The sequence below is a fragment of the Martes martes genome (assembly GCF_963455335.1).
Source record: "Martes martes genome assembly, chromosome: 5".
NCBI lineage: Eukaryota > Metazoa > Chordata > Mammalia > Carnivora > Mustelidae > Martes > Martes martes.
In genome coordinates this window covers 28,934,862-28,962,720 of record NC_137892.1, presented here as the reverse complement: position 1 = coordinate 28,962,720, position 27,859 = coordinate 28,934,862, and the positions used below count along the sequence as shown (strand labels likewise).

The window sequence follows — 27,859 nt, the reverse complement described above, 5'->3', positions numbered from 1 at the left end:
TACGATTCTGGCACATTTAAGGAACTGACCCGGATCCAATGAAACTATTATAAAATAATCTGCCATGTTCTAGAGGTTGCCATATTAGAGTTTCTTTCATTTCATGGGGTCTAAAAAAAAAAAAAAAACAAAACCAAAAAACAGATGGCTTGCGCTCAGTACTACTGACATGTTAGGTCAGGGAGTTCTTTGTTGTAGGGGAATTTCCTGCGCATTTTAAGTCATTCAGAAGCATCCTTGGTGTCTACCCACTAGATGCCAGTGGGACCCCTCCCCAACCAGGACAACCAAAAATGGCTCCAGGCATTGCCAAATGATCCCCTGGGGTGTAGGTGAAAGGACCATTGGATCATTGGACCACTGGACCAAAGGACCAACGCACCCAACAAGGACCATTGCAGTGGACTATATTCACCAAGACAGTCAGTCAAGTATTGTGCCCAGAGCAGGTATTCCAGAGACAGAGTGCCCTCAATGAGCTGGGTGGCCTTGGACAAGATGGGTAACACCTCCACGCTTTGGTTTTTTCTTCCGTAAAATGAAGATCATGATGAATTTCTGCCTCACAGGATTGTTGTGAGGATTAAACAAGATAATGCATCTGCCCACGTGAACACTCGGAAATGTGAGCCATTCCTGTTTCAACCATTCTACATGCTGCCATTTTTTTTTCCCTTCTGGTTTCAGTGTAAAGGTAGGTTAAAGAGCCAAACAACAGAAACCTATTTAAAGGGGTAGGAGAAGGCTTGAGAGCAGCAACACAGTTATAGATGGGCGATCTTTATTTATGTTTCCAAGTGGTCAAGTTGTAGAAGCTCAACTCTTACACAATCCTGTATCCCTGATTTGCTCAACAGTGCCAACTATTGCCTAACGTGCTTTATTATCTTTCAAGTGGAGATCCCTAATTCATCAAAATTATAGGCTGCTGCCAGACGATTCTTCTGTAAATACAAACGCTCTATTGTATTAAAAAACAAAAAAAACTAAACAGTCCTGACATGATGCCTGGTTTTTATCCCTTGAGTTCTTTCTTCACCATTGGTCATATAAATATTATTGTTACTAATCACCGAAATAATAACACCAGCTACTTTAAGAGCAACTTACTGTGTGCCAAGCTAAGTGCTCCATTATCAGGTCACCCAGTGCCCAAAACAGCCTTAAAAGTTAGGCAGGTATCTTGGAGAGGCGAAGTTACTATGCTCCCCGTCAGCAAAGGGCAGCAAGACTGGGCCCTAATGCTGCCTTCCAAAGCCTATGCTCTTACATTGCAGCTTCATTGTCAATGCTGAAAGCGACCCTCAGTTCTTGATCATAACGTATGTTTCTCCTGCTAAGATGGTTTCCACACTCCCTCCACCTCCCCACATGATTCTTTCCTTGCTTCCCTCCATTCAACTCAAATACCTTGAGGTGAGTGTTGTGAAATAACCATGCTCTGAACACTTTTAAGCGTAGTAACTTACTGAGAGAGAGAGCAAGAGACAGGAGGGCGCCTGGGTGTCTCAGTGGGTTAAGCCTCTGCCTTCGGCTCAGGTCATGATCTCGGGGTCCTGGGATCGAGCCCCACATTGGGCTTCTCTGCTCAGCGGGGAGCCTGCTTCCCCCCACCTCTCTCTGCCTGCCTCTCTGCCTATTTGCAATCTCTCTGTTAAATAAGTAAATAAAATATTTAAAAAAATAAAGAGAGAGAGACACACAGGAACAAACTGTGGAAAGGAAGAAATTCACTTCACGTTGGTCTTGACGAGGATTAACAAAGATTTTCCAGAAGCTAGGATAGGGAGAGACTGAATTCACATGCCCCTGGTACGCAAGGACTCATCCAAGGTTGTACAAAGCAGGTCATTCATCAAACTCGCCCTAGTAATCCAATTCTTGCATATGGTATGCAAATTTTACTTCAAAGTGAATGGCGAAGTAGAGAAATGACCCCTTGCCAGAGGTGTGTGAAAACAGCTTATCTTTTTGAGACCATTTTCTAACAGGGACCCAAAGCTCCAGGCCCTGAGAGAGTGATGAAAAGTGGGGTCAGCAACTGTGACCATGTAGGCGCTGGGAAGAAAGGTTAGATGGCTAGCTCAGAAACAGCAACCTTCGGTTCACACACTCGGAGAGCCCAGTTCGGCTCAGGGCTGAGAAGCCAACATGGCTGCCGGTTGGCTCTGTGCCAGAACTGGCTGTGCGGCCCGGGGTAAGCCACAATCAGCTCTATGCAGGCTACGTGCGGATGACCCCTGGGAACCACCATGAGGGAAGCTGGAGGCAGCAGGAAGTTGGCGGCTTTTGTGAGAACAAGGAAGCTCATCAGCCCGCAGAGCTTGACAGGCTTAAGCGGCGCCCTCAGAGGGCAGCCTGTCCAGTCCTTATCAAGGCATGATGCTTTCTCAGTATCCCCCCCAAAGCGTCCAACCTGTGCTTTGACGCCCACAGGGACTGGGAGGATTCCTCTTATTGATCATCAGTTAACAACTTGGCCATCCTTGTATCCTTGTGAACGCCAGAGAATGCTGGCCGCGGCAAAGCCAGTCATATAAAGGGAATTATCCCTGAAGGGTTAGTCGTGCACTATACACAGGCACTTTATACATTACTCAGTGAATATTTTGACAAGGAAACGGATTAGGAAGGGAAGGGGAGGATCAGTGAGGTCAAACCCCTCCCCCACCACACATCCCATCAAGTGAGATTCACTTCTCGGTCTAGGAGACCCCGAAACCACTTTGTCTGTCCACATGGGATTTCTGCTGTCAACTGCTAAATGCGATTGGGAGAGTTTCGGATCTACAGATAAGGCAGCCCACGGAGGTGAAGGCAGAATCCCATCAAGCATCGCTTGCAAAAAGGACTACTTACGGATATATCGTCACTGAAGTCAATCTCATCCAAGTCAAGGTATTCGGGTGCTTCCATTATTCCTCTATGCACATTTTGAGTCAAGTCAAATACTTATAAAAGCCCTGGGGAAGACAGAGGCAAAAAAGAAAAGCGAAAGGGTTAGCTGTTTTATAACCTGAACTCCCGTCTATATAAAAACAAACAAGAATGAGAAGAGTCACTGGGTGCTAGGGCTGCCTTGGAGCACAGGTCTGCTCTCTGGATGGCCCAGCCTGGCTTTTCAGACACAGGAGCTCAGCTCCTCAGGTTCCCAGTGAGCACTCAAGGGCCTTTGCTTCACTTCACTTCATCTGTGTTTGCTTATTTTTGCCAGGACAGTAACTCAGGTCAGCCACTTCCCCAGACACCAATAGTAGGACTGATCTAGCCCGCACCTAGCACTTACCACACCCTGGGTAAAAGCAGGGCTTTGGGGATGGGGAGCAAACCTCAAAATCGTAGGATAGTCACCATATTCCAATGTCTACTGCAGGCATATCCTTGGAAGCTGTGCACGAAGCAGTAAATCCTGGCCCCCCACAGAAATAACCCAAGTACAAGACAGAGACCAACTAACCAACAGTAATGGCTACTTCAGACGTTGTAGGACGATGTCCAGTTCACCCCCTGCCCCCCGCCCCAAACAGGATCCAGGCATAGATGTAAACCCCAGGGTTTCCCCCTGGCTCTGGGCTTCTCCCAGCATTGCCTGACTGTGCCACAGTGACCTGACACAGGCAGGCGTCAGAATGTCCTCCGTCAGCACTTGCCTCTGGGCTGCCTGTGGCAATCCTTTAAATCTGTCAAGGAAGATACATCACCTCCCAGTTCGCTTTCCCATCACTTATCATCATCACCATTGGCGGTGGCAGTGTCACCTAGAGATGTCAAGAACAGAAATATAGATCTCCGGGCAGTGCCTGAGTGCACAGCGTCTCCTGCAGCGCCAACTCTCAGAGTGAACGAGATCCCCTTTTCTGTAACTTGTCTTTCTTATTACAGAAACCGTCTTCTGTATTCAGACTTGAGCCTCTGAAATAATGTATTCTCTCCTCTTTCCGTTCTCTAATCAAGGGGGTATCTTGATGAGACTGAGAAATAAGACGACTAAGGAATACATTATTGGAAAGTGAAAATAAATCTAGGCTGATGAAAATGGGTTTAATTAATGATGAAAATGGGTTTAAGGAATATAAGACCAAGAGTGTAAAAATGACTCCTTTTGGAGGCATTGCATTGCTTTCTCATTTTGAGATCTTTTCTTTTTTTAAGCTATACAAATCGCTTAATTACAATAAATGGGGAGAAAAAAATCACTTGCTATCCATACCTCAAAACCATCAGATGATTTAATTTCCAGTGTTTCCTTCTCTTCCCACATGTATATACCATTTTTACATTTTTTAAACTTTTTTTTTAAGATTCTATTTATTTATTTGACAGACAGAGATCACAAGCAGGCAGAGAGAGAGGAGAAAACAGGCTCCCCGCTGAGCAGAGAGCCCAATGTGGGGCTCAATCCCAGGACCCTGGGATCACGACCCGAGCCGAAGGCAGAGGCTTTAATCCACTGAGCCACCCAGGTGCCCCGTTAACATATTTTTAATTATAGTGCATACAGAGTTGATCCAAGAAAGGATCCAAGAAAGGATTGATCCAAGAAAGGATTACTACCATGTTCAAATGGGATTATCCATTTAGAATAAATACTAAAAGTTCTTCTGGGGGGCACCTGAGTGGCTCAGTCAGCTGAGTGTCCGATTCTTGATTTCAGCTCAGGTCATGATACCAGGGTTATGAGATGAAGCCCTGCATAGACTTCCACACTGGGCTTGGAGACTGCTTAAGATTCTCTTTCTGCCCTTCCCTTCCCCGACTTCCCTTTCTTTAAAAAAAAAAAAAAAAAAAGTGATTTCTTCTGAAACCACATTAAGGTTTAAAATGAAAACAAAATCAATTTGCATTTGTTATATATATAATATTATATATCAAGTTTACATATTATACATTGTTATTAGCATAATATGAATAATTATATTAGTCATACTAATCATTAATACTAAATAATAAATACCGATACATGTTATGTATTTATATATCTATTATTGTATTTATTCTGTATTTATAAGAAGAGGTTCTTTTTTTTTTTTAAGATTTTGTTTATTTATTTGACAGAGAGAGATCACAAGTATGCAGAGAGGCAGGCAGAGGGAGAGGGGGCTCCCTGCTGAGCAGAGAGCCCGATACGGGGCTCGATCCCAGGATGCTGGGATCATGACCTGAGCCAAAGACAGAGGTTTTAACCCACTGAGCCACCCAGGCACCCCTAAGAAGAGGTTCTTAAGCAAATTGCTTGGAACAAAAATATATCACTTTTCCTCTAATCCTCACAAAGATTTTCAGAGGAAAATAACGTACACTCATACTTGCAAATTATACAAAATGACTTTCTCTTCCATTCTGGTGGCTTCTGAGACAATCCAGACTATGGATTCTAGCTCGTCAGTGGACAGACTTCCTTCGAATCTAGTTTCTTTTCACTACATCTGCACTCCAGGTTGAAAGGTTCACTACATACTCTATTCCCATGGTCTTGGTGAACACAAGTTGACTGTGGGCATCAGGATGGGGTGCAGACAAAAGGACTATCAGCAGAAACATGGATTCATGGGAGATGAAGCAGGAAATCACGTTTCAAGACTGGGGGTCGAGCGCATCTTTAAATATAAGGACATACAGACTAAATATAAAATGCACATAAAATGTCTTGACAAAGCAAATCCACAAGGAATCATCAAGCCCCTGTTTGAGGTGTTCTGGTAGTACATTCAGCAGTATCCACTCTAGAGCAGCCATTCTAACGGGACATAGCCAGTGGATAATATAGAGCATGACATTAAAGTAGAAGATCTTCATGGTTAGACTTGAAGATGGTAGTGAGATTCTTTATTCCGTAAGCCAGAACCCAAGAGTTACAAGAGTTCCAGCTCATGATGGAAAGAGCTGGGCCACTGCCCATATTTATCTCAGTGGGCCGGGTGGTCCAGTCTCAGACAAAGGGGGCCAAGGCATCCAGAACCCTCCTCTCCTCCTAACAGACTTCCACATGTGTCCATCTCTTTAAGATGCCTTATTCTCTCTACCACCCAATTCCTCTTGTCTTGTTTCAGGGCTTCTCTCTTTCAAGAGAGAAGCACTTTGAAAGTGCTACATCCTTAGTTATAAAGTGCAGAAATCTCCATGGTTCACCAACCCAGCCACATTCCTGATATTCATTGCTCCTTTTCAGTAGAGAGTGAGACCACGGCTGTCCCAGTGGGCATTATATTACCTCCACATCTGCCCTTCTGTGGGGCACCTGGCATGCACAGGAACTCCTGAGGAATGAGGGATGAGATGGGAAGGGATGAAGTCAGCTTAGAGCAGTGGCTGAAAATCATCCAACATGATAAGGGAACTGAGCCGGGCGGCCGGTGGTTTTCTCATCCTGCTCTAGTGACACCATCTTGTGCATCCCCGCACGCCAGCCCACGGTGGAAACCAGCAGGTCCCCTTTCCCAACCACATGCTCTAAGGGAATACACAGCTACAGAGGGCACACACCGGAGGCCCGTGAGTGGAGTCTGGCCCACAGATGTGATGTGTCTGGCCCTAATAGTGTTTTTTAAAAAATGGAATGAGTTGCCAATTTGTAGACCTTGGGTGATTTCACATAAAATTCCGGATTTCTGGCTTTGCTTTAAAAATATCTGAGGCTCTGGCCAACACTGATCCGCATTCCCCATGACAACAGTTGGCTGGAGCTAAGCTGCCTCATAGACAAGCATGTGCTCCCCAGTTCACCAGCTTCCCTTCTTCGGCTCCCCTCACTGAGGACCCCTGCCTGGCCTTGGGGGCATGTGAGTGTTTGATCCGTCAGAGGAATTCAGCATTAAACAATAATTCCCATCACCCACCCCCTTCTGGTATGGGTACCTCCTGCCAAATACTGTTTATTTCATTTGTATTCCAAGATCATATTTGTATTCTAAGATTGTTTTAAATTCTCATGCCACAACAGCAACAAGAAAACGTCTTACACACAAATTACCAGCTTGTTATAATTTGTGCTTTCACAAAGCCTCCATTTTCTCGCCTAGGACTGGAAAAAGAAAACCTTCACACACGTCATCAAATGTCGCAAGGTGGGGATTCGGTTTCCTTCACTGTACAGCTGGAGGAAGGAAGGGTTCTTGCTTTGTTGTGATTGCTGCTGTAGACTGACGTGGTGCTACTTCGCTGTTGCAACCAGAGGGAAGGGCACAAGCTGTGTCAAGTGCAAGCCCAAAAGAAAACCAAGGCCATCCGCCATCTGGCCACACTAGCAGTTTGGACACAAGAGAACTCACTTTACACAGGGCCAACAAGAGCGGGTTTACACATAGGTGAAAAATACTTTTCCATGAGATTTTTATTGCTGTGCATCGTAGTTAGCCTTGGGCCCCTTTGAGATCTCAAAACCCAGTCATTTATAAATTTGTACTATACCCCGCCTCCATCAGCCCTGACCCTACAAGCTATAGTCACTTGCCCCAGGTTCTCTGAGGTCCCAAAGGCTTTCTTTTGTATTACTTCCCCCCTTCACCCCAATATACCTCTTACAGGATCTGTCTACCTTAGCTACTGTTGACTGACTGAAATCATTCCATTTCAAGCTCAGCTGGGCCTTTCCTTTCTCATCATGGAGGTCAGCCATTTTTAATTTGTTATTCACTTAGGTAGGTATGTTCTGTGTTTAATTTTTTTTAAGGGTGGGGAAAGATGAAGATGAAAGCTAGTGGGAGAGTAGAGAAAGGTAAAGAAAATATTTTCCAATGGTTAAGTGCTACCAATTTCAGTAGGAAAATTTATAGGAAGGAAAATATTAGAGTGTGGGGACACAGGGCTAGGAGACTGGGACCTGTATGCTGTCCAGAAGCTGTTGGTGACACATTACCCCTTCCTTTTGGTATGCCCGAGGTATTGGGAGAAACTCCACTCGAGCTCCAAGTGGATGCCCAGTCAGAGGAGATAAAGGACAACTTAATGAGCATCAACTCTCCACAAAGTCCATAGGATTTTTTCTACTCTCATGGAATTTTGATAAACTGCCAAAAACAGAAGTCTCTCCAGTGGCTATTAAAGTGTACAGAATGGGCTCATGGCCCTAATGGGTCTATCAACACCATGTCACCTTCTCATAAGAGACCTCAGTGATGGCCCCACTGCTTCCTCTGAGGGAAGATTCAGTCTGGGGAAAGAGCTCAAAGAAACGAAAAGTCCAAATGGATTAAAAGAAAAAAACAAAAAACAAAAAAAAAACGGAAGCAAGCAATTTAAAAAAAAAATAGCCTTCCCCTGTTCTAGTATTACGCTGATCTTCAGGTGATATTTTTGATTTTTTTGTTGTGACTTGAAAATGCACTCTAAAAGTCATTCCAAATGAAGACTTCCAAAAATCTGTTGGCTAATGGCATCATCAAGTGGAAAAAGATTGAAAGGGCCCACAAAATTTCTGTGAGAAGCTACACTCACTTAAGGTACACATTCTGGTGTGCTTGGCTCGTAAAAGGCTCACGGATTTGTGACTACGGTCACACATTACCTCAGTTGCTCTACTGAAGTTCTTCTTAAAATGAATTGCCTCACTCCCTTTTATAGGGAGTCAGCACGGACTCACTCTGAAGGCTCATGTTACACGGATCTCTCCTTTGCTGCCAAAGTCGCTATTGCTCCGTTTACCGGTCGACTACGAAGGCCTGGTGATTAAACCGAAGTTGGGCTTGTCAAAATAAATGAGCAGAGGACTCAAAGTGATGAGGTAATCTCTATCGATGTGCATTACAGCTTCTTTCTTTGCTCTTTAATTCACCAGAACTTGGGAAAACACAGCAGCCTACAGCCCTGCATGCATGCGCACACGCACACACACACACACATACACAACACAAAGAACCAAATCTGTACTGGGATACATGTTCAGTTTGCAAGCTTACACATAGATACTGGACTTACTTTCTCTAGTATAACAAGAGCTCCCCCCACCCCCCACCCCAAAAAATCACCAACTAAGTACTGGAAAGCACGGGTGGAAAAAAGTGAAATATATGAAATGTCGTCCCCAGTTGGCTCAGTAGCTTGGCTGGCAAGGAAGCAACTCATTCCAAATGTTGGATTCGGTTTCTTTTAGTCTTTGATTCAGCAGTGGCCAGAAACACGGCAGTCGCTAAATGCCTGGTCCTGAAGCAGAAAAATGATAGAGGCAAGACATTTCTACTGGCAAGAGGCAACTGAAGGGGAGCCAAGAAGTGCACACACGGGGTAAGGCGGAAACACGAGCTCTGGAGATGTCCTCCCCTTCTTCACGTAAGGACTCTCTCTGCGTGTCCATTCTCCACACCGGCGTGGGCCGTACGGTACAAGGGGACAGAGAAAAGAACACAAGCCATTACAGTAAAATGTGGTTCTCACCACAAGAAATAAACCCACAGAAGCCTGAGACACCCAACCTAGACCTTGGAGGTGAGGCAGTCTGTCTGGGATGGGTAAGGTCTAAGCTGAACGCTGAGGGACAAGGGTGTGAGTGGTGAGGGGAGCTGGAGGGCTAGAGGAGGTGTCCCAGGCAGTGGTGGCAGCATGGGCAAAGGCTGAAAATGCTCAAGCAGAACTTTCAGAAAGACGGATCACCTTGATTTCGTACCTCCTGCTCTTTTTGCTCCAAAGAAGGAGTCTTAGAGGGTGAAGGCCAGAGTGGTAAGCTGGGGTGGTCGGGGGATTATTTCCAAAGCCAGAGTGTAAACACAGCGCATTTCCTTGGAATATCACATTTTCCAGCTTGGCTGGAGAAAACACAAGTAAATGTTTGCTATCAAACAAGAGACAACATATTGACCCTGCTCCAGCTCCCAGGGAAGGGGTGTCACTCTTCCTGTGTGACTGCCCACAGGAATGGTAGTAAGACAAAGCTCTATACTGGGGTCTGGGTCTGGTGCCCGATGTGGAACAAACTTTATACCCAGGGTCTAGGTGTTTCTACATACCCTCTCCCATTTATGTTTCACAAAGTCTCTGAAAGCCTTTATAATTTCTTCAGAATTTCTTTGGTGGAGACAACGAAATCGAGGCTCAGAGAGGTTCTCTAACTGCCTCACAGACACACAGCCAGGGTTTTTAATGTTAAGTTTGCTTTTCTCCCTTATTCCAGCTTGCCCCAAACTGCAGGGGTCAAAGTAATACTTTGCCTGTATCAGACATTTGATTTTTTTCAAGTCGCCTTTAATTTTTTTTTTCTGACTTTATTTATTACAACTCTGTGAAGAAGTAGTGTGTGTGTATCACGAATTGCAGTCATTTCCTTTCTATTTCACAGTTGGGAAACACAGGAATGTTTTGGCCCAAATGAAGTACAACGAAGTAGGAGAAAAGCAGCTCAGACAAGCCACTTGCCACTAATTCTGGGACTCTACTGGTTTGCCCTCCGGATTGCTATGAAACATGGGTATGCCTTTGAACCATCTGGGTCAGAATTCCATAGACATCCCCAGTCCTTCATTGTATCACTTTGGGGGCTTACAAACTGTAATGCCAAGAAAATGACTCTTTCCCCTCCCTGCAGAATCTCAACAGAAAAAGATCATATGGATCTTTGTGCACCTAACATTCCTTACCCAAAGAGGTCCCTGAACCGGTCCATAAAACATTATGTTCCACAGCATTTTGGTTTAATATTTTGACTTCAACTTCAAAGAAAACAATGATGAACGTCTTTTCTGATGTCTTATTAAAAAGACAAGTAACACAGCCCTCTGTTGGAAAACCTCATTCTGGAGATCAGCACTACTCTGACAAATCCCTGCAAAGGTTGGTCTTTTGGTAGTTTAGAGCTCTTGCTTATAGTTTAAAATTCTTGCAAATGATTTGCAGGTCACTTCATTATTTCTAAAATCTAAATGCTGACGAGGAACCAACTTCCAAAGGTTTGGGAGCTTGAAAAGACTTCAGTGGTTAAGCCTAGAGAAAGAGGTACTTTTAAATTGTGGTGTGTGTATGTGTGTGTGAGAGAGAGAGAGAGAGAGAGAGAGAGATTGATTTAAAATAAATTTATTATTTGAAATTCTTTTTGGAAAGAGGAAGAAAAAGAACCATACTTAGAGGAGCTTCACAAGACAAGAGAATGTATAACAGAAAAGAGTAGAGACACACCCCTAAACACGAAAATATTATACTGTGTTTGGTTCTGGATGTCCCTTCTTATGAAGGTCAGAGGCAAACTGTTACGTACCAAGACAGAATAAGGAAGTCAGGACAGCTGGGGTTTGGAAAGCTGTCTCATGTGGCACAGCCAAGGAAGCATCTAAGGTGGAGAAGAGAATCTCCTCTCCCTCTATGACCACCAAGGGCCACCATGTAAAGGCAAGATTTGATCCCAAGGGTTAATCTTAGAGGAAGTTTTGGGGACACCAATCTCAGCAGACTTCCTACTAATGGTAACTGGAATGGGCTTAATGGAACCAGCTGCTTTATGAGATCACAACCACGCCAGCAAGAAATTGTTCCTCTAGAAGCTCGGAGGGATCCTTCAAGGGCAAAAGATGGGACTCCCGTATTTATAAGGAGGAAGAGACAGCCTCCTAACACAAAGATTCTGTGTGGGGTGAGATGGTAGTGGGAACACCCCTAAAACCGGGGCAGGACATCAGGACAGTCTTGACGCATCTGGACCTCTCTCCTCGGTGCTGCCATGACAATCTCTGTCAAACTTCCCTCAACCTGTCTCATCTACCACCCGGATCCCACAGGGAATGTGAAGGAAATATGGAGATTGAGAGACAGCAAGAGAGTTAAAGAGCAATTAATTTTTAAAAGAGAACTGTGACGTTGTTCATTCAGTGAGAATATGATTTACTCTCTGCTGTAGATAAAAACTTATCAATTCTACAAGGACAAAACTAATGACCTAGTGAGGCCCAAACAAAAAGAAATTATCTGGGAAGAAAAAGGAAACATTTCTAGCACTGGGAAGTTGAGCCTGGACGTTAGCCAGTCGTGTCTTCCACCGGCTTCTGGAAAGGAACTATGGAATAATTTTGGAACTGGATCCCTTACTCTGTTATGTATAGGAAACTATCCAAATCCAAGTTCCAAATTTCTGGCGCACCTGAAGCGGTCATGCTTTACTTCTGATTTTGCAAAGATTGTTTGATTTCTGCAGTGGATTTGCTTGACAATTATTATTGAGGGTGGATGGAACACAGATGACAATCTCGATTCCTTTTTAGATGGAAGTAGACATAACAGCAATATGCACGGAGAGTGTTCAAGACTCTATCAGGAGTCGGCCATCTTGGCTGAGTTCTCCTCCCTCCCAGCGTTTGTAAAGATTGAACTCCTGAGCAGCCTTAAACCAGTGTTCTCCAAGTTCAGTCCACAGGAGACTCCCCCAGAAAATTTATTAAAGCAGATTGCTGGGTCCAACCCCAAGGGTTTCTGATTCAATAGGCTTGGGTGGGGGCCTGGGAATTTTCATTTCTCACAAGTTCCCGGGTGACGTTGATTCTGCTGGTCCCAGAACCGCACTTGAGAGCTGCTACCTAAGATCGATAGCTCATCCCAGCCCCGGCTACATCTGCACTTAATTAAAAGATGGTGACCTCTTCCCCACATCCTCCATGTCCACAGATGTTAACTTCATTATACAGGATCCATGCCTAGTGCCCTTCTAATTAAACTGCCTCCGTGGACTCCACTGAGCGTTTCCCATGAAGACCACCCAGAAAACTAGAAGACCTTAAGTCTCTGTGTGTGTGTGTATCTGTTTTAATTCCCAGTGCTATACAAGGGACAGACGCCCGCCTACAAAACCCTACACAATTTAGGCCTTTGGTTACTTTAAAATTTCTTTTCTCCGTAGCACTTCATGGCAACAAAGATGTTCTCAGTTTCTCCTGTTAATGAGATCCAGGTTTATAATTTTAGATGCAGCCTTTACAGAGGAAGAATCTCAATACAGGAATATCCAGTCACAAGAGCTACAATATAATAAACCCCATGTCTACCAATAAAGAAGGAAAATGAAAGAAAAAAGTAAAAGCATCTAATGAGAATTAGCGTAAATTTCAATGCTTATACAGCATGTACACATTATAAGATACCTAAAATACTCCCTGAATCTGAAGAAGTCTAAATGGCTCTACTGGCTCCCTGTGAAAAATAAAATCCTGGCCATGTGTTTTTTTTTTTTAAAAGATTTTATTTATTTATTTATTTATTTGAGAGAGAGAAAGAGAAGCTAAGCAGGGAGGAGGGGTAGAGGGAGAGGGAGAAGCAGCCCCCTGCCCCCACACTGAGCAGGGAGCCCGAAGCGGGGCTCAACCCCAGGACCCTGGGTTCATGACCTGAGCCGAAGGCAGACACTCAACGAACTGAACCACGCAGGCGTCCCACTGGCCATGTATTTTTAATTAATTGTGGTTATAATGTGCTTATTTTTATTGAATCCAAATCCAGAAATCAGATTACTATGGAGATTTCATCAATTCTTCCAATTAAAACGTACTGACTTAATAACCAAAAGAGGAAATAAACTCTCTATAAAGTGAGTGACTCTTTTTTTCTGAAGAAGGGGATAGTCTGATTTGTAGGTAATTAAGCAAGCCTAGCTCAGTAACCAAATATTTGCACATCGATGCATACACTCAGAGGATGATTAAGCAAGCACTAATTCTTTGATCCAATGCTTTCATCTACCCCTAATTTACTAAAGACTCTTAAAGGAAAATGAATGCAATCTGCTTCCCATTTAGATGAGGTACTATGACTAATAGTGCAAAAATTGAACACTGCATACTTCACGAATGATTTTCAACACGTGGCAAAGCATGTTAAGAAAAACATATGATGGAAACACAAGATAAGTGTCAAGTACCGATAGCAATTCAGCGAGGAAGTACTAGCATTAGCTTCAACAATACCCTGTTTTCGAAAGCAATACCTGGCCGAGGATAAATACTTATTATTTGTTACGTAGAGTTTATTTCCAGACTGTGACCCTTGCTCGCTCACTTTGGAATTTCTACATTCAAAATCTCGGTCTCGTCCCCAATGACAAATGTCCTGATGACTGTTTTTCTTTAGCTTTTAAAAACTTCGTGTTCATGTTACCTTCTTGCCACTTCCCCCGGAGCTCTGCTTTCAGAGAGGAGGGGATCTTCGAGCCCCTTTGCAAAAACTGTCTAGTGATGAAGGCTAGGGAAGCCTCAGCTGCACATTCCCAGGCCAGGGCCCATTTCCCAGGGATGAAAAGCAAGTTCTTGAAAATGATGGTTACCAGATCGGAGCGGGTGGGAGGTGATGGGTGAAACAGATGATGGGGATTAAGGAGCACACTTGTTGTGATGAGCGCAGGGTGATGTATGGACCTGTTGGGCCACGCTATCATACACCTGAAACTAATAGAACAATGTATGTTACCTATCCTGGAATTAACAAAAAAAGTAATTAAAAAAAAAAAAAGAAAGAAACTGAGTTCTTTTCCACTAAGCGTAGGGAGAAAGAATAACCTCTCCAGGCAGAGGAGTGGGTCTTTCCTCTCTGGTACCACAGAAGGATACGAACTTCATTCTGTAGTGCACCAACATGAGCAGGAAAGGACTCAGAGCTGAGAAGCCTGAGGAGAGGGCTGTGAGAACAGCTGGAAAAAAGACACAGGCTGCCAAGTCTTTTAAGAAATAGACCAAGATAAAGTGAGAAATCCAAAGTGGAGTGATCAGCCACATTAATAAAATACTGAACTTGGCCCCTCTAAGGATTTCAACTTCTGAATCATCATCTCCCATCCAGATGTCGCCATATGTCATTTTCTTTCTTTCCAAAAGGAGAACAGACATCCAGAAACAGACAAAGACTAAGGTGGCTAAAGGAAGAATATCAATCAGAGCTAAAAATATTTTCCCATAGTAAAACTCTACCTGCCGGTTTCCATAGTCAATTAGGCAATCCACGTAAATCCTATTAGGAGACAAGGGGTCTGTATCATTTCCTGCACTGTGGTGCTCTGATTTTCTAGCGTACAGTAAAACCGGGAGGTACGCCGCCAGCCCAGCGCCCCCAAGGGCACACAGCACCTTCCAAGAACGTTTCGGATGATCGGGGTTGGGAGCCTCACTCAAGGGGTGGACAGCGTGGTAAAGCTTCCGGTGGTAGAACAAGGCAAAGTGCAACACGAACCAGATGGCTAGCGAGGTTGTCAGGGAAGCTGTGAAGTGCATTACTTTGCAGCCTGCAGAATCCAACATGAAACCAGAAGAATAAACAATTTTCAGGACATTCACCACCAAGTTTTTCAGGAGGTGGACAAATACAAGGCTGAAAATCAGGAGGAAGGACGTTTGTAAACGCCCAGCAGTACGTTTCCTTGTGGAATAAAATAAACACACGTTTCCAACCACGCTCACGAGGATTAAGAGGGTGCAAGCAACGATCTCAAGCACGTCGGCAGATGGCTTCATGGTCAATGACCAACTGGTTATCACGGATGTCTTCTCTTAAGTCATTAGGGGTTTGGAAAATGTCTTAGCGAAGAAACCTGGTCTTTTTAGTCCACTAGGCTGGCAAAGCTGGCTGGTGGCAGAACATCAACTCTGATCATCCTAACAGTTGTGAGGTGGCTGTGAGAGCGTCCCACTGGCTCCAGGGATGATGGGCGGCGGAAAACAGAACAGCTTTCCAAGGGGAGTCTGTTTTATCATCTCCGGGGACTTAACTGTGATGAGAAAGTTCCAGGTGTCCTCACTTAATTAAAGATTCTTGGAAATCTATTTATAGCCACCATAATGCAATTTCCTAGATAGCATGTGGTACAGTTTTTGACAACCATAGGGGAGAAAATGACATTAAACTTGGGACTGAAAAGGAAAGGTGGCCAGTGGGTGAAATGACTGTCTCTGCTCATGGAAAAAAAAAAATCAAAGAAATGAGGTATCTGAATAATAGGATTTCCGAATAACAAAATGACCAATGACCAGTGATGGTAACAAGGCAGCTTCGTGAGGTATGGCAGTTTTCTAGTACCTCTACCATTTTTACAAAGCAGGAATACTATTATCTATCCTGAAGATCTCACGGCATTGTTGACATAATGAAGGAGATGTTAGGAAATATTCTCAATTACAGTAGGGCAGGTAATAAAGAAGGGAAGAAGGAAGGAAGGGAGGAGGAAAAGGAGGGTGGAAGAGAGGGCATGAGGAGGACACTTTCTTAAACATGGGCATTATGGTCCATGACCAAATTTCCCAACTATTGCTTAAAGAAACATTCTGACAGTTGGGAAGCGATTAAGTGGACCCGTCCAGTTCCCCATCCCCCAGTGCACGGAAGTCTGGAAAAGACTTCTGTCCTAGGAATGCCTGGAGAGTAAAAGAGCAAGGACAGAAGAATAGCGCTGGAACACGTCGCTCAAGAAATCAGACATTAATTCATTCCTGGATGAATTCTGTTGGCTAAGTATGTAATAATGCTCTGTGCTGGGGACAAACTACTTTCCCTCCACTTCTACAGTCTACTGCCAAGCATCCCATTCCATACGGTCCCAGCTCACGCTTCGGTCTGCCTCAGTGGTTTACGGGACCCAGCCTGCCCTCACTTGAGCAACCATGCACAACCAGCTTCATGCCAGGAGCTTGAAATTGGGTATGCTGCGAGTTCTGACACCACACAAATGATCAAATGCTACAAATCAGGGCTTTCGATGAGGGGACAGGATGGTATACTCCCTGTATCTCTACTATACTAGAACAATACTGGCCTGAGCAAAAAATCCAGATCCGGGAGATAAGAGATGGGCAGTTGATCTATCTAAGGATTAGATCGGTATTTGGTACTCACCAAACACCTTCAGTAAGGATATGTGTTAAAGGTTAATGGCAGCATGCAGATGAGAAAGCTACCAGCGGCTGGGTGGGAGGAGAGTAGTGGTTGGGGAGCTGACCCTTCCTATGAATCCCCTTATCCCTAATTGGTTCCGAAGACAGGTAAAGCCACCTCAGAATCCTCACACCACATTTTCCCTCCCTAAAACAGATCCATTAACTCAGCATTATTTACACTCTGTCAAACAGCGCCCCTGCGTTTCTTAGGGTGCTAGTAATAATAACACTGGTAAAAATAACAGTAATGACACAATCATAAGGCTCACATCCACTGTCATTTCTCTGACACCAATTTGAGCCAGACACCACGTTGGTGTGTTCCTTTATAAACTGAATCTTATTTAAAACCTAAAATTCTTGTTTCACTGAATAAATGGAGGACCAGTCTAGAAAGTAAATTGCTCAAAGCTACTGAGTAATGGAGACAGGAATCAACGCCACGTATGACAGATTCCCAAAGCACTGGCTCTCAGTCACTATCTCCACACGTGCTGTCAGACTATGGATTCTCCGCGGACTATTCTCCAACTTCCCCAAAGCTTTACCATAGACACTCCCACCATGGAGCGCCTCTAAGCAAATCCTTTTGAGAAGAGTTTCCTCAGGTTTATAATATAAGTCATGCAGATTTTTAGAGGCAAAGGTTTTCCCTCCTTCAAGGCTACACATTTCAGGCACTTAGACGTCCAGATCCATAAAGATCTTGAAATATTCTACACACTGGTCCCTGCTGCCTGACTGGAACAGAGAAAGGCTCTCTCTAACACTAGTGAGCCCCCCGTACTCCTGATTTGTGTTTAAAGAGGCACAATGACCACCTGGAATGAATTTGGAGAGCAAGGAAGAACCGCCCTAAACAGCAGACAAAATATAGTCATGAGACTATAATCATAATTCGAGATTTGATCTGGGGATAATGCACTAAGAAACTGTCTATGTGACGCCATTTCTCAAATATGCCCAAATAGTAACAATTGATGGCCAATAACACTGACTTTTCAGAGCTGAGGGCTCAGGGTAAAAAAATGTTTTATAAACCCCCACAGCCCCCCAAAATAAAGGCTTACATAAACGTTTTTTGGTTTTCAAAGGATTAGCAAACATGCAATACATTCCTTTGCATTAGAGTGAAAGTGTAAAATGTGTCATTTTTTTCTTCCCTTCAGGGTTATTTCTATACTAGAAAACAGCGTACATTAAAATATAAGGGGAGTAAACAATTTCGGTGAATATCGTCTAGATGGATGGAGAGTACTCTTCTTTACCGATGGCACAGAAGGGCCGAAGAAATGCCTTCCTAAGACAGAAATCACACAGCTGAAAATGTCCACTGCCACTGTCCTGCCTTCGAGAGGCAAAAAATGGTTTAGTCATGTGTAGTATGTAGTTTATATATATATATATATATATATGTAATACAACAGAATATATTTGAATATATATGTAATATATGTAATACAACAGAATATATATACTGTATTACATACACAAACACACATTAAATGTTAGGTCATTTGTTCTAAGATGTATTTAATAGGTAATTATTAATCATGCATAAATAACGCATCATACAAGATAAACTGGTCACAAGGACAAAAATAAGACATTCAGAGAAAGGGACTCTCGTGGGCATGGCTATTTTTTTTTTTCATTCTCCAGTTCCTAAAAAAGGAAAGGGGAGCTGGGACAAGTGAAGCGCTTGCTGAAACTGGCAGCAACAGGTGGACACGTTCCAGACCTCTTGCTTCCAACAGTTCTTTCCAAAAGGGAAGCAAGGGGAAAAAAACTGCCTGAATTGTGAGGCAGTGGTGCTAAGAAGCCTGGGGGCCAAGTCCAGGGAGCCCTAACGGCTGCAGCAAGAAGCTCCTGACTGTGCAAAGCCCATTTCACAGAGGCAGCACAGGGAGGGCCGGCCCTCCCCGTGCTGCAAACCCGCATCTTCCACCTGGGGAGGTAACGGTCACGTGTGCATTTCAAGAAGGGAAGGGGGAAAAAGTCTTCCTTTGGAAACGCATCACTGCTTCTGCCAATTCAGCTTCACTGAGGTCACTGGAGAACTGAGGAGTTCAAAGGTTCTCCACGGCTTCCATTTACTTTGGCGTTAGATTTAACAGAGAAAGAAAGAAGGGGGGAAATTTATATGGGCCAGGCTGTTTTCCAAATCACAAACTGCTCGAGTTATTTAGATTTTCCTTAAGCTCCCAATCACATGTGGAGCGGTTCAGATGTCAATGCTTTCCGTGTGGCTTAGGGCAATCTAGGTTTCCTCAAACATACATATGCAGTTCTAATATTAAAGACTGGGATTCAAAAGTCTCAAAGTACTTCGGGTTCCCCTTGATTAGAGACTGCTGTTACTTTAGGCGATGTTGGTTCGGAGGAGTACAAAAAAAACCCCAGAAAACACACGGCCTTCAATTGGACGTTAGGTTCTCACAGTAGCGCTAAGATAAACAAACTTTGCAGGCTGAGGGAAGGGCATTTATTCCTTTAAATTGAGTATGTAATATAAATAAATGTCTTCTAAGACGAGATGCCTGAAACTTGATTCTAAGTCTGAATCTATACAAGAGCACTAATTTATTTCAATGAAGATCCGTAGAGCGCATATGGGGAAGGGCACGCCTTCTGGAAAGCCGGGGCTGGTCTAACCAAGCAGCATAATTCACTAAGTCACAGAAAGCTGCTGCTTGAAATTGTCTGATTTGTTCACTGGCCAGGAGCAAATTGATATTTGCATTTTTATATAGAGCAAAATGGAGAGGATTACCCAATCTTTTGCCTTGTAATCAATGGCTGCCTGAAGTTCTGTTCAGTTCTCTATAAGGCAGTGATTTCGTGACCAGCCCGGTAGGACTAAAACCCCCTAGCTCCAAATTAGAAGTGAATGGAATGGAACTTCAGGCTGGTTGGGGTCAGAGCAATTAAATGGTAATTGCCTTTTAGATACATTAATGTTGCTAATTATATTAGTGCGCTAAGTGCTGGGAAATGTGGGTAAGAGCTCCAGGCCACTGGGGCGGGGAAAGGCAGAGAAGATTGATTAAGGCTGGCACTGAGCTGGGTCCTTCACACACAAGTTTTCTCCTGAAATCCTCCCGATAACCTACAAGGTATTAATAGCTTCAATAATCCCGAGTAACCTGTCCAGCTGGTTCTGGCTGCGACATCCCCAAATCAGGAATCCCCCAACAGCAGTGCGGCTCCACAGAGCACTGGGTGAACGGGGAGAAATACTGGATTCAAAGGCTCGAAGAAATTTGGGAGCAGGGAAAGAGGAGAGAATCTGCGAACTAGGCCTTGATGAAAAGTCCACAAGTGTAAGGCCCCCCGTGGCACCGTTCCTTGCTGTATGTGGATAGGGAGAGCCCAGGGTCGAAAGGCTCTGCGGGCCGAATCTGGGGAAGGCATGACATGAGAACACAGAAGCCTGGTTGTCGGTGGACAAGCTACCAACGTAAGAAGAGGACCAGCTTTCCGGGGCACAGGGAAGTTGCTCAGCCCCTCAATGCCAGAGGTGCCAGAGGAGACCCCCCCCGGATGTCTGGGGTGGAAAGGCCTAGTCAACCGGAGAGTAGCGTGGAGTGGGGCTATATCTATCTGACACTCTCCAGGCCAGGCTATGAGAATGACAAAGGCTGTCCCTAGGACTCGGAGGCCAGAAGCCCTGGCTTCAGTCATGGATGGATCGTGAAAGCGTTGTGGAGGCATAGCTGCTCTGAGTCTCAGGCTCCCAATGAGGAATTTCCAAGAGACAATGAAATATATCTAGCCGTGTGTGTGTGAGTGTGTGTGTGTGTGTGTGTGTGTGTGTCTAGGTGCACAAGTGCATACAAATCCATACACCTAGGTTTGTATGTATGCGTACATTTTTGTTGACACACATAGCTATGGGCGAGCACAGGGTCAATGAGATTGTGAACCCAGTCTGAAGGTGTTCTACAACCATGGGTGTTCTGAATATTTATGTCCTAAAAGCATACAGTCATGAAGGTGCCTTCTGCTTGTAAGTGGAAGGGGCTGCACGAGTTCATGGCCGAAGGCTGGACTTCTGGAAGCAGTTTTCGCAGCATAGGGCTAAGTTCCTCTGCAAGCAGCTGCAGAAAATTCCCCCGACCATCTCCAGGCCTGACTCCAGCCCCGAGACCCTGGGTCTCTATCTCTACTAAGTTCTTTGCAGATAAAGCCCATCTCTGACTGTATGGCACCTGACCACACACATCCTCAAGTCCCACCAACACTACACATAAGACCCATCCTGGCTCTGGATTCCACCCCACCTTTTCCCTCCTCTTGTCGAAACTTCTCAAAAGAGGCATCTACGTTCACACTTGCCACTTTCCCATGTTCTTTGACTTAACTCCACATGTTTGAGTTTCTACTGCTTTTTTTTCCTACTGCTTTTTCCTCTAAAAATGCCTTAGAGCAAGATCAGCTCCTAAATACTAAATCCAATATCCCATGGACCTGTCTGACATTCTTTCTCTTTTTCCTTCACAGCTCCAATATTTTGCTCCCTGTGCGTCCAAAGTCTTGGTTCACATCCCACTCAATGACTGACCCCTACACATATAGCCAGCCACCTGCTCTTTGCTATCCCTCCTTGGCTTTCCCACAGGTCTCCAACTCAAACAACCTGACTTGGGATACCATCCTCCTTTGCTCAGCTAAGGTTAGAGACGTGGGTATTACCCCTGGTCCCTTCCTCTCCCTCACCTGACATTCACTCATCCTTTCAATTAAGTTTTTATCCTTTCCACCCTTCTGACCACTTCTTTTTTTTTTAATTTTTTTTTAATTTTTTTATTTTAATAAACATATAATGTATTTTTATCCCCAGGGGTACAGGTCTGTGAATCATCAGGTTTACATATTTCACAGCACTCATCATAGCCCATACCCTCCCCAACCTTCTGACCACTTCTTATTACAGCTTCATCTCCTTGTTTCTTACTTGAATGCATAGAGAAGGACAAAAATATAAGCCAAAATATTAGTACACTTTTTATTCTTCAAAATCATTCTCTGTGTCTACCCAACCATCCGGTGATTTAAAACACAAAGATGGCCTACTGAAAATGCTTGAGTGTCTTCCCACTGCCTAGGAGACAGACGGCTCATTCCTCCACAGTCATAAGGAGCCAGCCCCGCTGGGGGCCTCCGACCAACTGCTGGCTCACACTGGAAACTTTAAGAACGCCAACTGAGAGTCTGTGCATATTCTGTGCTCTTCCATGTCCTGGGGTTTGGGCTGATGCTACTATCTCTGTGTATATCCTCCCCTTCTTGGGACCACCTCAAAATGTCCAACCCCCCACTTCTGGCTTTTCATTTGCCAATGAAGAGTGCACTCATTTGCCTATTTATTCTCAAATCCACTCTCTCGGAAACAACTGCATTTCTTAAACTCTTTGTCAGTTGACTGGCTTCCTGGTAGGTCTGGGCAAGGGTGGGCTTGGGCAGAAGATTAGAAGGTAGAGAGGAGGACTTGGTAAGTGTCTGTCTATCTATATATATCTATATCACACACGCATACACACACACACACACACACACACACACACACACACTTGTCTTGCTACAGGCAGTATCTCCTACATGCCATCAGCTCCTACAAGGCAGGCACTATTAGCACCATTTGCACTCTCACTTGCACTAGGAGGCACAGTCATCCTAACTTGAAGGTGGTAACAGACCTTCTTCCTTTGTCCTTTCAGCCCAAGGAGTGGTGGTGGCTTCTCTGCCTTTGCGGATCTCAGGACAGCTCTATCTTGCATAGTTTGGTGTTTCGGCTCCTCCAGCAATGAAGTAACCAAAGCCCTGTTTTGGAATATCTACAGTAGTTTCCGTTTGTTGTTGTTTGACCAGTTCACTGTGTTTACCCTTTAAACAAACATACTTGTAAAGACTTATGTTGGGGGTGACTTGGGAAGTAACTCCTAAGAAGTGTCCAAGTCTGCACCTGACATCAAGTTCAGAGTACCTCCCTGCCTTTTCCTCTGTGCAAAATTCCTGAGCAAATTACATTCAGTACATAGAGCAACTTAATACTATTATCTGTTCATGTATCTGTCTCCTTCATGATGAGATCCTTTGTCTTGTCCATCATAAGCCTCAGTGCTCAGCACATACTGTGGCATATGGAAGGCACTCAAGAATTTATTGAATGAATAAAAAGTCCACTGAATGAAGCAGTGAAACCAAACAGGGATATTTTTGTAAGAAGCTAACTTTAGTTTAGCCACAGAAGGCATACAAAATTTTCTGTACCAGTATTACAGAAAGTCTTACCACAAAACAAATCATAGTTTAATATAGTTAAAATAAATATAGGGCATAATTGCATTTTGGGGAAGGGCATGTATGATAAAATCAAAGTCATTATTCCAAAAAACTTAGGGTTCATGATTTGAAATAGTTTACGGAGAGAATTGGAGAAAGTAAGAAAAAGATGGAGATTTGACAACAGTGAACTTACCAAACAAGGCTGACCAGACAAGGGTCAGGGGAGGGCAACAAAGCGGGCAGGAATCAAAGCGGGGAAAAAGCCACCAGTAAGAATGACCGGTTCTTCCGAGAATCATTTTAAGTTCAAACTCTAGTCTCATCCAAATGTTTTACGTGGACCTCTTTTTACTACTATGCTCTTTTGTGTTTCCTTTCCTTGGCGAATACCACTGAAGACTATTATTATTTTTTTTTAGGATTTATTTATTTATTTATTTGACAGACAGAGATCACAAGTAGGCAGAGAGGCAGGCAGAGAAAGAGGAGGAAGCAGGCTCCGTGCTGAGCAGAGAGCCCGATGCGGGGCTCGATCCCAGGACCCCGAGATCACGACCTGAGCCGAAGGCAGAGGCTCCAACCCACTGAGCCACCCAGGCGCCCCAAGACTATTATTTTTAAAATTACTCAATAGAAAGAAACTTTCCCAAGTTAATAGTATTTACAAAACTCTGCATAAAGCAACAATATCCTCCCTCACCACTACTTTTAAACATTGTTCTGCAAGTCTTACCTAATGCAACTAGACGAGGGAAATAAAAATTACACAGACTGGAAAGAAAGAAAACTGTTTTTGTTTACGAAGGACATGAGTGTCCATTTAGGAAATCTGAAAGAATTGACAGAAAACTCCTAGAATAAGCAGCTGTAGCAGGGCTGCAGGATATAAGGTTAATATGTTACATACATACCAGCAACGAACAAGTGGAATTTGAAATAAAAAAGACAGTATTACTTACATTAACACCCCTAAAATGAAATAGTTAGATATAAATCTAATAAAGTATGGGGTGCCTGGGTGGCTTGGTTACTTAAGTGGCTGCCTTCAGCTCAGGTCATGATCCCAGGATCCTGGGATCCAGTCCCACATCAGGCTCCCTGCTCAGTGGGGAGTCTGCTTCTCCTTCTTCCTCTGCCCCTCCCCCTGCTTGTGCTCTCTTGCTTGCTCACTGTCTCAAATAAATAAAATTTTAAAAATATTTAAAATCTAATAAAGTATGCACAATATCTAAGGAAAACTACAAAATACTAATGAACAAAATTAAAGAACTACATAAATGGACAGATAGTCCATATTTATGGATAGGAAGCCTCAATATTGTCACGATGTCAGTTCCTCCCAACTTGATCTATAGATTCTATGCAACCACAAACAAGACTCCAAAAAGTTATTTTGTGGGTACTAATGAACTAGTTCTAAAATCTATGTAGAGAGGCAAAAGACCCAGAATAGCCAACACAATACTGAAAGAGAGGAACAAAGTTGGAGGACTGACATTACCTGACTTGAGGACTTATTATTAAGCCATAGTAATCATGATAGCATGGTACTGGCAAAGAGAATATACAGATCAACAGAACAGAATAGTTAGCCCAGAAATAGGTCCACATGAATACAGTTAATTAATCTTTGACAAAGAAGAAAGGCAATACAATGAATCAAAGGTAGTCTTTTCAACAACCAGTGCTAGAGCAACTGGACATCCACATGCAAAAAAACTAATGTACGTAGAAACCTTATCCTTCATAAAAATTAATTCAAGATGGGGCACCTGGGTGGCTCAGTGGGTTAAGCCTCTGCCTTCGGCTCAGGTCATGATCTCAGGGTCCTGGGATCAAGCCCTGCATCAGGCTCTCTGCTCAGCGGGGAGCCTGCTTCTCCCTCTCTCTGCCTGTCTCTCTGCCTACTTGTGATCTCTCTTTGTCAAATAAATAAATAAAATCTCTAAAAAAATTAATTCAAGATGGATCACAGTGAATGTAAAATGCAAAACTATGAAACTCTTAGAAGGTAACATAGAGGAAAACCTAGATAACCTTGGGTATGGTGATACTTTTTAGCTAAGACACCAAAAGGCACAATCCATAAAAGAGATCACTGATAAACTGGACTTCATTAAAATTAAATACTTCTGTGAAAGGCTGTTCCCAGAGAATGATAAGACAAGCCCCACACTGGAAGAGAATATTTGTGCAAGACACATCTGAGAAAGCACTGCTGTCCAAAATGCCAAAGCACTCTTGAAACTCAACAATACAAAAAGTAAACAACCCTTAAAAAATGGACCAAAGATCTTTAAAGACATCTCACCAAAGAAGATATACAGATGGCAAGTAAGCATATGAAAAAGTTGCCCCATATCATATGGTATCAGGAAAATGACATCCAGATAATGATGAGATACCTCCACACCTACTAAAATGGCCTAAATCCCCAACACTGACAATACCCAATGCTGGCAAGGATGTGGAACAACAGGAACTTTCATTCACTGGTGGTGGGAATGCAAAATGGTACAGCCCTACTGGAAGACAGTTTGGCAGTATGTTACAAAACTAAGCATATTCTTACTGTGAGATCCAGCAATTGGGCTCCTTGATATTTACCCACAGAAGTGGAAAACAATGTCCACGCAAAAACCTGCTTGGGGATGTTTATAGCAGCTTTACTCACAATTCCAAAACGTGGAAGGAATGAAGATGTCCTTCAGTAGGTGAATGGATAAATAAGCTGGGGTACATTCACATAATGGGAAATAATTCAGCACTAAAAACAAACGAGCTCTCAAGCCATCAGAGGACATGGAGGAACTTTAAACGCATATTACTAAATGAAAGAAGCCAATCCGCAAGTCCATATTCTGTGTGATCCTAACCACTTGACATGATAAAAAGGCAGAACTATAAAAAATTCAGTGGTTGCCAGGGGTGTGAGGTACCGGGAGAGGGATGAGTGGCCAGAGCACAGAAGATTTATAAAGGAGTGAAAACAGTCTGTATGATTCTGTAATTGTGGATACATGTCATTATACAACACCAAGAGTGTAAGATAAAAACCATGGATTTTGGATACTTCAGAGTGTCAATGTAGGTTCAACAGTTGTTAACAAATGTACCACTCTGGTGGGGTATGTTGGTAATGGGGGAGGGTAGGCATGTATGGCGGCAGGGGGTACACAGGAAATCTCTCTAGATTCCTGCCAATTTTGCTGCGAACCTAAAACTTTTCTAGAAAAATTAAAAAGTACTTAGAAACATAGTGATTACTTAGCACAATCTTACCAGCTTACAAATTAAGGAAATTACATCTAAAAGGAACCAGTGATTGGCTTAAGGCCCAGTACAACTTCCTAATGGGGTGTTGGGAAGAGAGAATGTATCTCCTGAGTTGTTCTGCCTGCTGCATATTTTGAATTTATTGAAAATTAAAGAAATAAATAATAGTAATACAAATAAATGAAATAAAATCAGTGGGTAAAATTTATATTTTGACATTAAAGCAACATGACCTAAAGTTGACTGCTACCCATACATTCACACCAAAGCACCTAATGAAGTCATTAGCGAGACATCCATCGAGACAGGGGGTCCCATTCTCCTCACAAGCAGGCATAGGACATGTTGATCTAAACAATACATGTTTTGAATACAATTTTCTAGACCGTGCATCCAAAGTCTCACATCTACATCAACACCCGAGTAAGAAGTTGAATACAGATGCTTACTTTATTAGATATATTTTATGTAGTGTCTCCTTAGGAAAATTTTCAGCTTTAAACTATTTTAAATTAATCAAGAAACGTTCTTTAACTCCTCATCAGTTTCCAGTACTGTTCTAGGTGTTATGGAAAATCGGGCTTTTGTTTTCTTCCTTCCTTTTCCTTCTGTACCTAAATCATGTTGGGGTTCTCAGTTTCAATGTCCATGTTTTGGTCTAGTTCTACACCCAATTTCTCTTTCCCTGGGCCCAACTCTTCCAGGTGAGGTACTTCAAAGGGATCTAATTTCAACCACTGGGGTCCCAACCAATCTCAGCCACCTTCCACAGGGTCTCAGGAAGAGCTCTGTCACTTCCAGACCAAGACCCTTGCAGGAATCACTGCCACCTGGTAGAACAGACAAGACAACAGGGGACTAATTGGATTGCTCACATTCTGTGCAAGCAAGTCAGTGAAACTAACAACAGAAACCGTGATACCTAGAAATGCAATGTTTTAAACAGAGATTCCTTCCCTCTTAGACACGTCTTTTGTCTGGGTCTCAAATCCTTGTTGAGCTTTTCAAACCCTCTCCCCCCAGGTGCAGCTGGCCATGGCCAGCTGCATGATGTAATTCATTTGCATGCGTTTGCTGTATCATTGTTAGGGGAGGGAGGCATCGCCAAGGCCACTGAGTATGGTTCATGCTCTGTTCCACCTCAGTTGGACCTCTGCTTCATTCGTCAAACTCTAATTGAGTCCCTGGTTCACGGGCATGTCGCTGAACTTAACAAAGGAAAAACCTGGCTCTCCATCATTACTCTTTCCATTTGCTCCATTTCTGGGGTCCAAAAACACCAGATTCCTGAATTTCCAACACTACCACCCTACAGTGGTGATCCATACTGGTATATCTTTATACCTCTGTGAGCAATATCCTTAATTCACCCCATACTCTTGCTAGATTTCTACTTCATCACCCAATGTTCACAGGCTTTTAAGGGATGGGGACTCAATGTCTTTATCTGTAACAGAAGCACACTTGACCCTTGG

At 43.5% G+C, this 27,859-nt stretch overlaps 2 protein-coding genes across 3 annotated transcripts in view; both read right to left on the bottom strand.

Moving 5' to 3' along the window:
* SNCAIP (synuclein alpha interacting protein) overlaps nucleotides 1–27,859 on the bottom strand; it is a 150,906-nt gene that overhangs the window by 71,486 nt on the left and 51,561 nt on the right. For both annotated transcript variants that reach the window (XM_080804905.1, XM_080804904.1), the window contains exon 2: nucleotides 2,860–2,963. In XM_080804905.1, coding sequence (XP_080661031.1) covers nucleotides 2,860–2,916 — 57 coding nt within the window. In that variant the 5' untranslated portion in view covers nucleotides 2,917–2,963. The remainder of the gene's footprint in view (nucleotides 1–2,859; nucleotides 2,964–27,859) is intronic.
* On the bottom strand, nucleotides 14,433–15,404 carry LOC308342832 (uncharacterized protein; the record flags this gene model as incomplete). Its single annotated transcript, XM_080803470.1, has 1 exon — nucleotides 14,433–15,404. The coding sequence occupies one exon, from the start codon at nucleotides 15,402–15,404 to the stop codon at nucleotides 14,433–14,435; it is 972 nt and encodes a 323-aa protein (XP_080659596.1).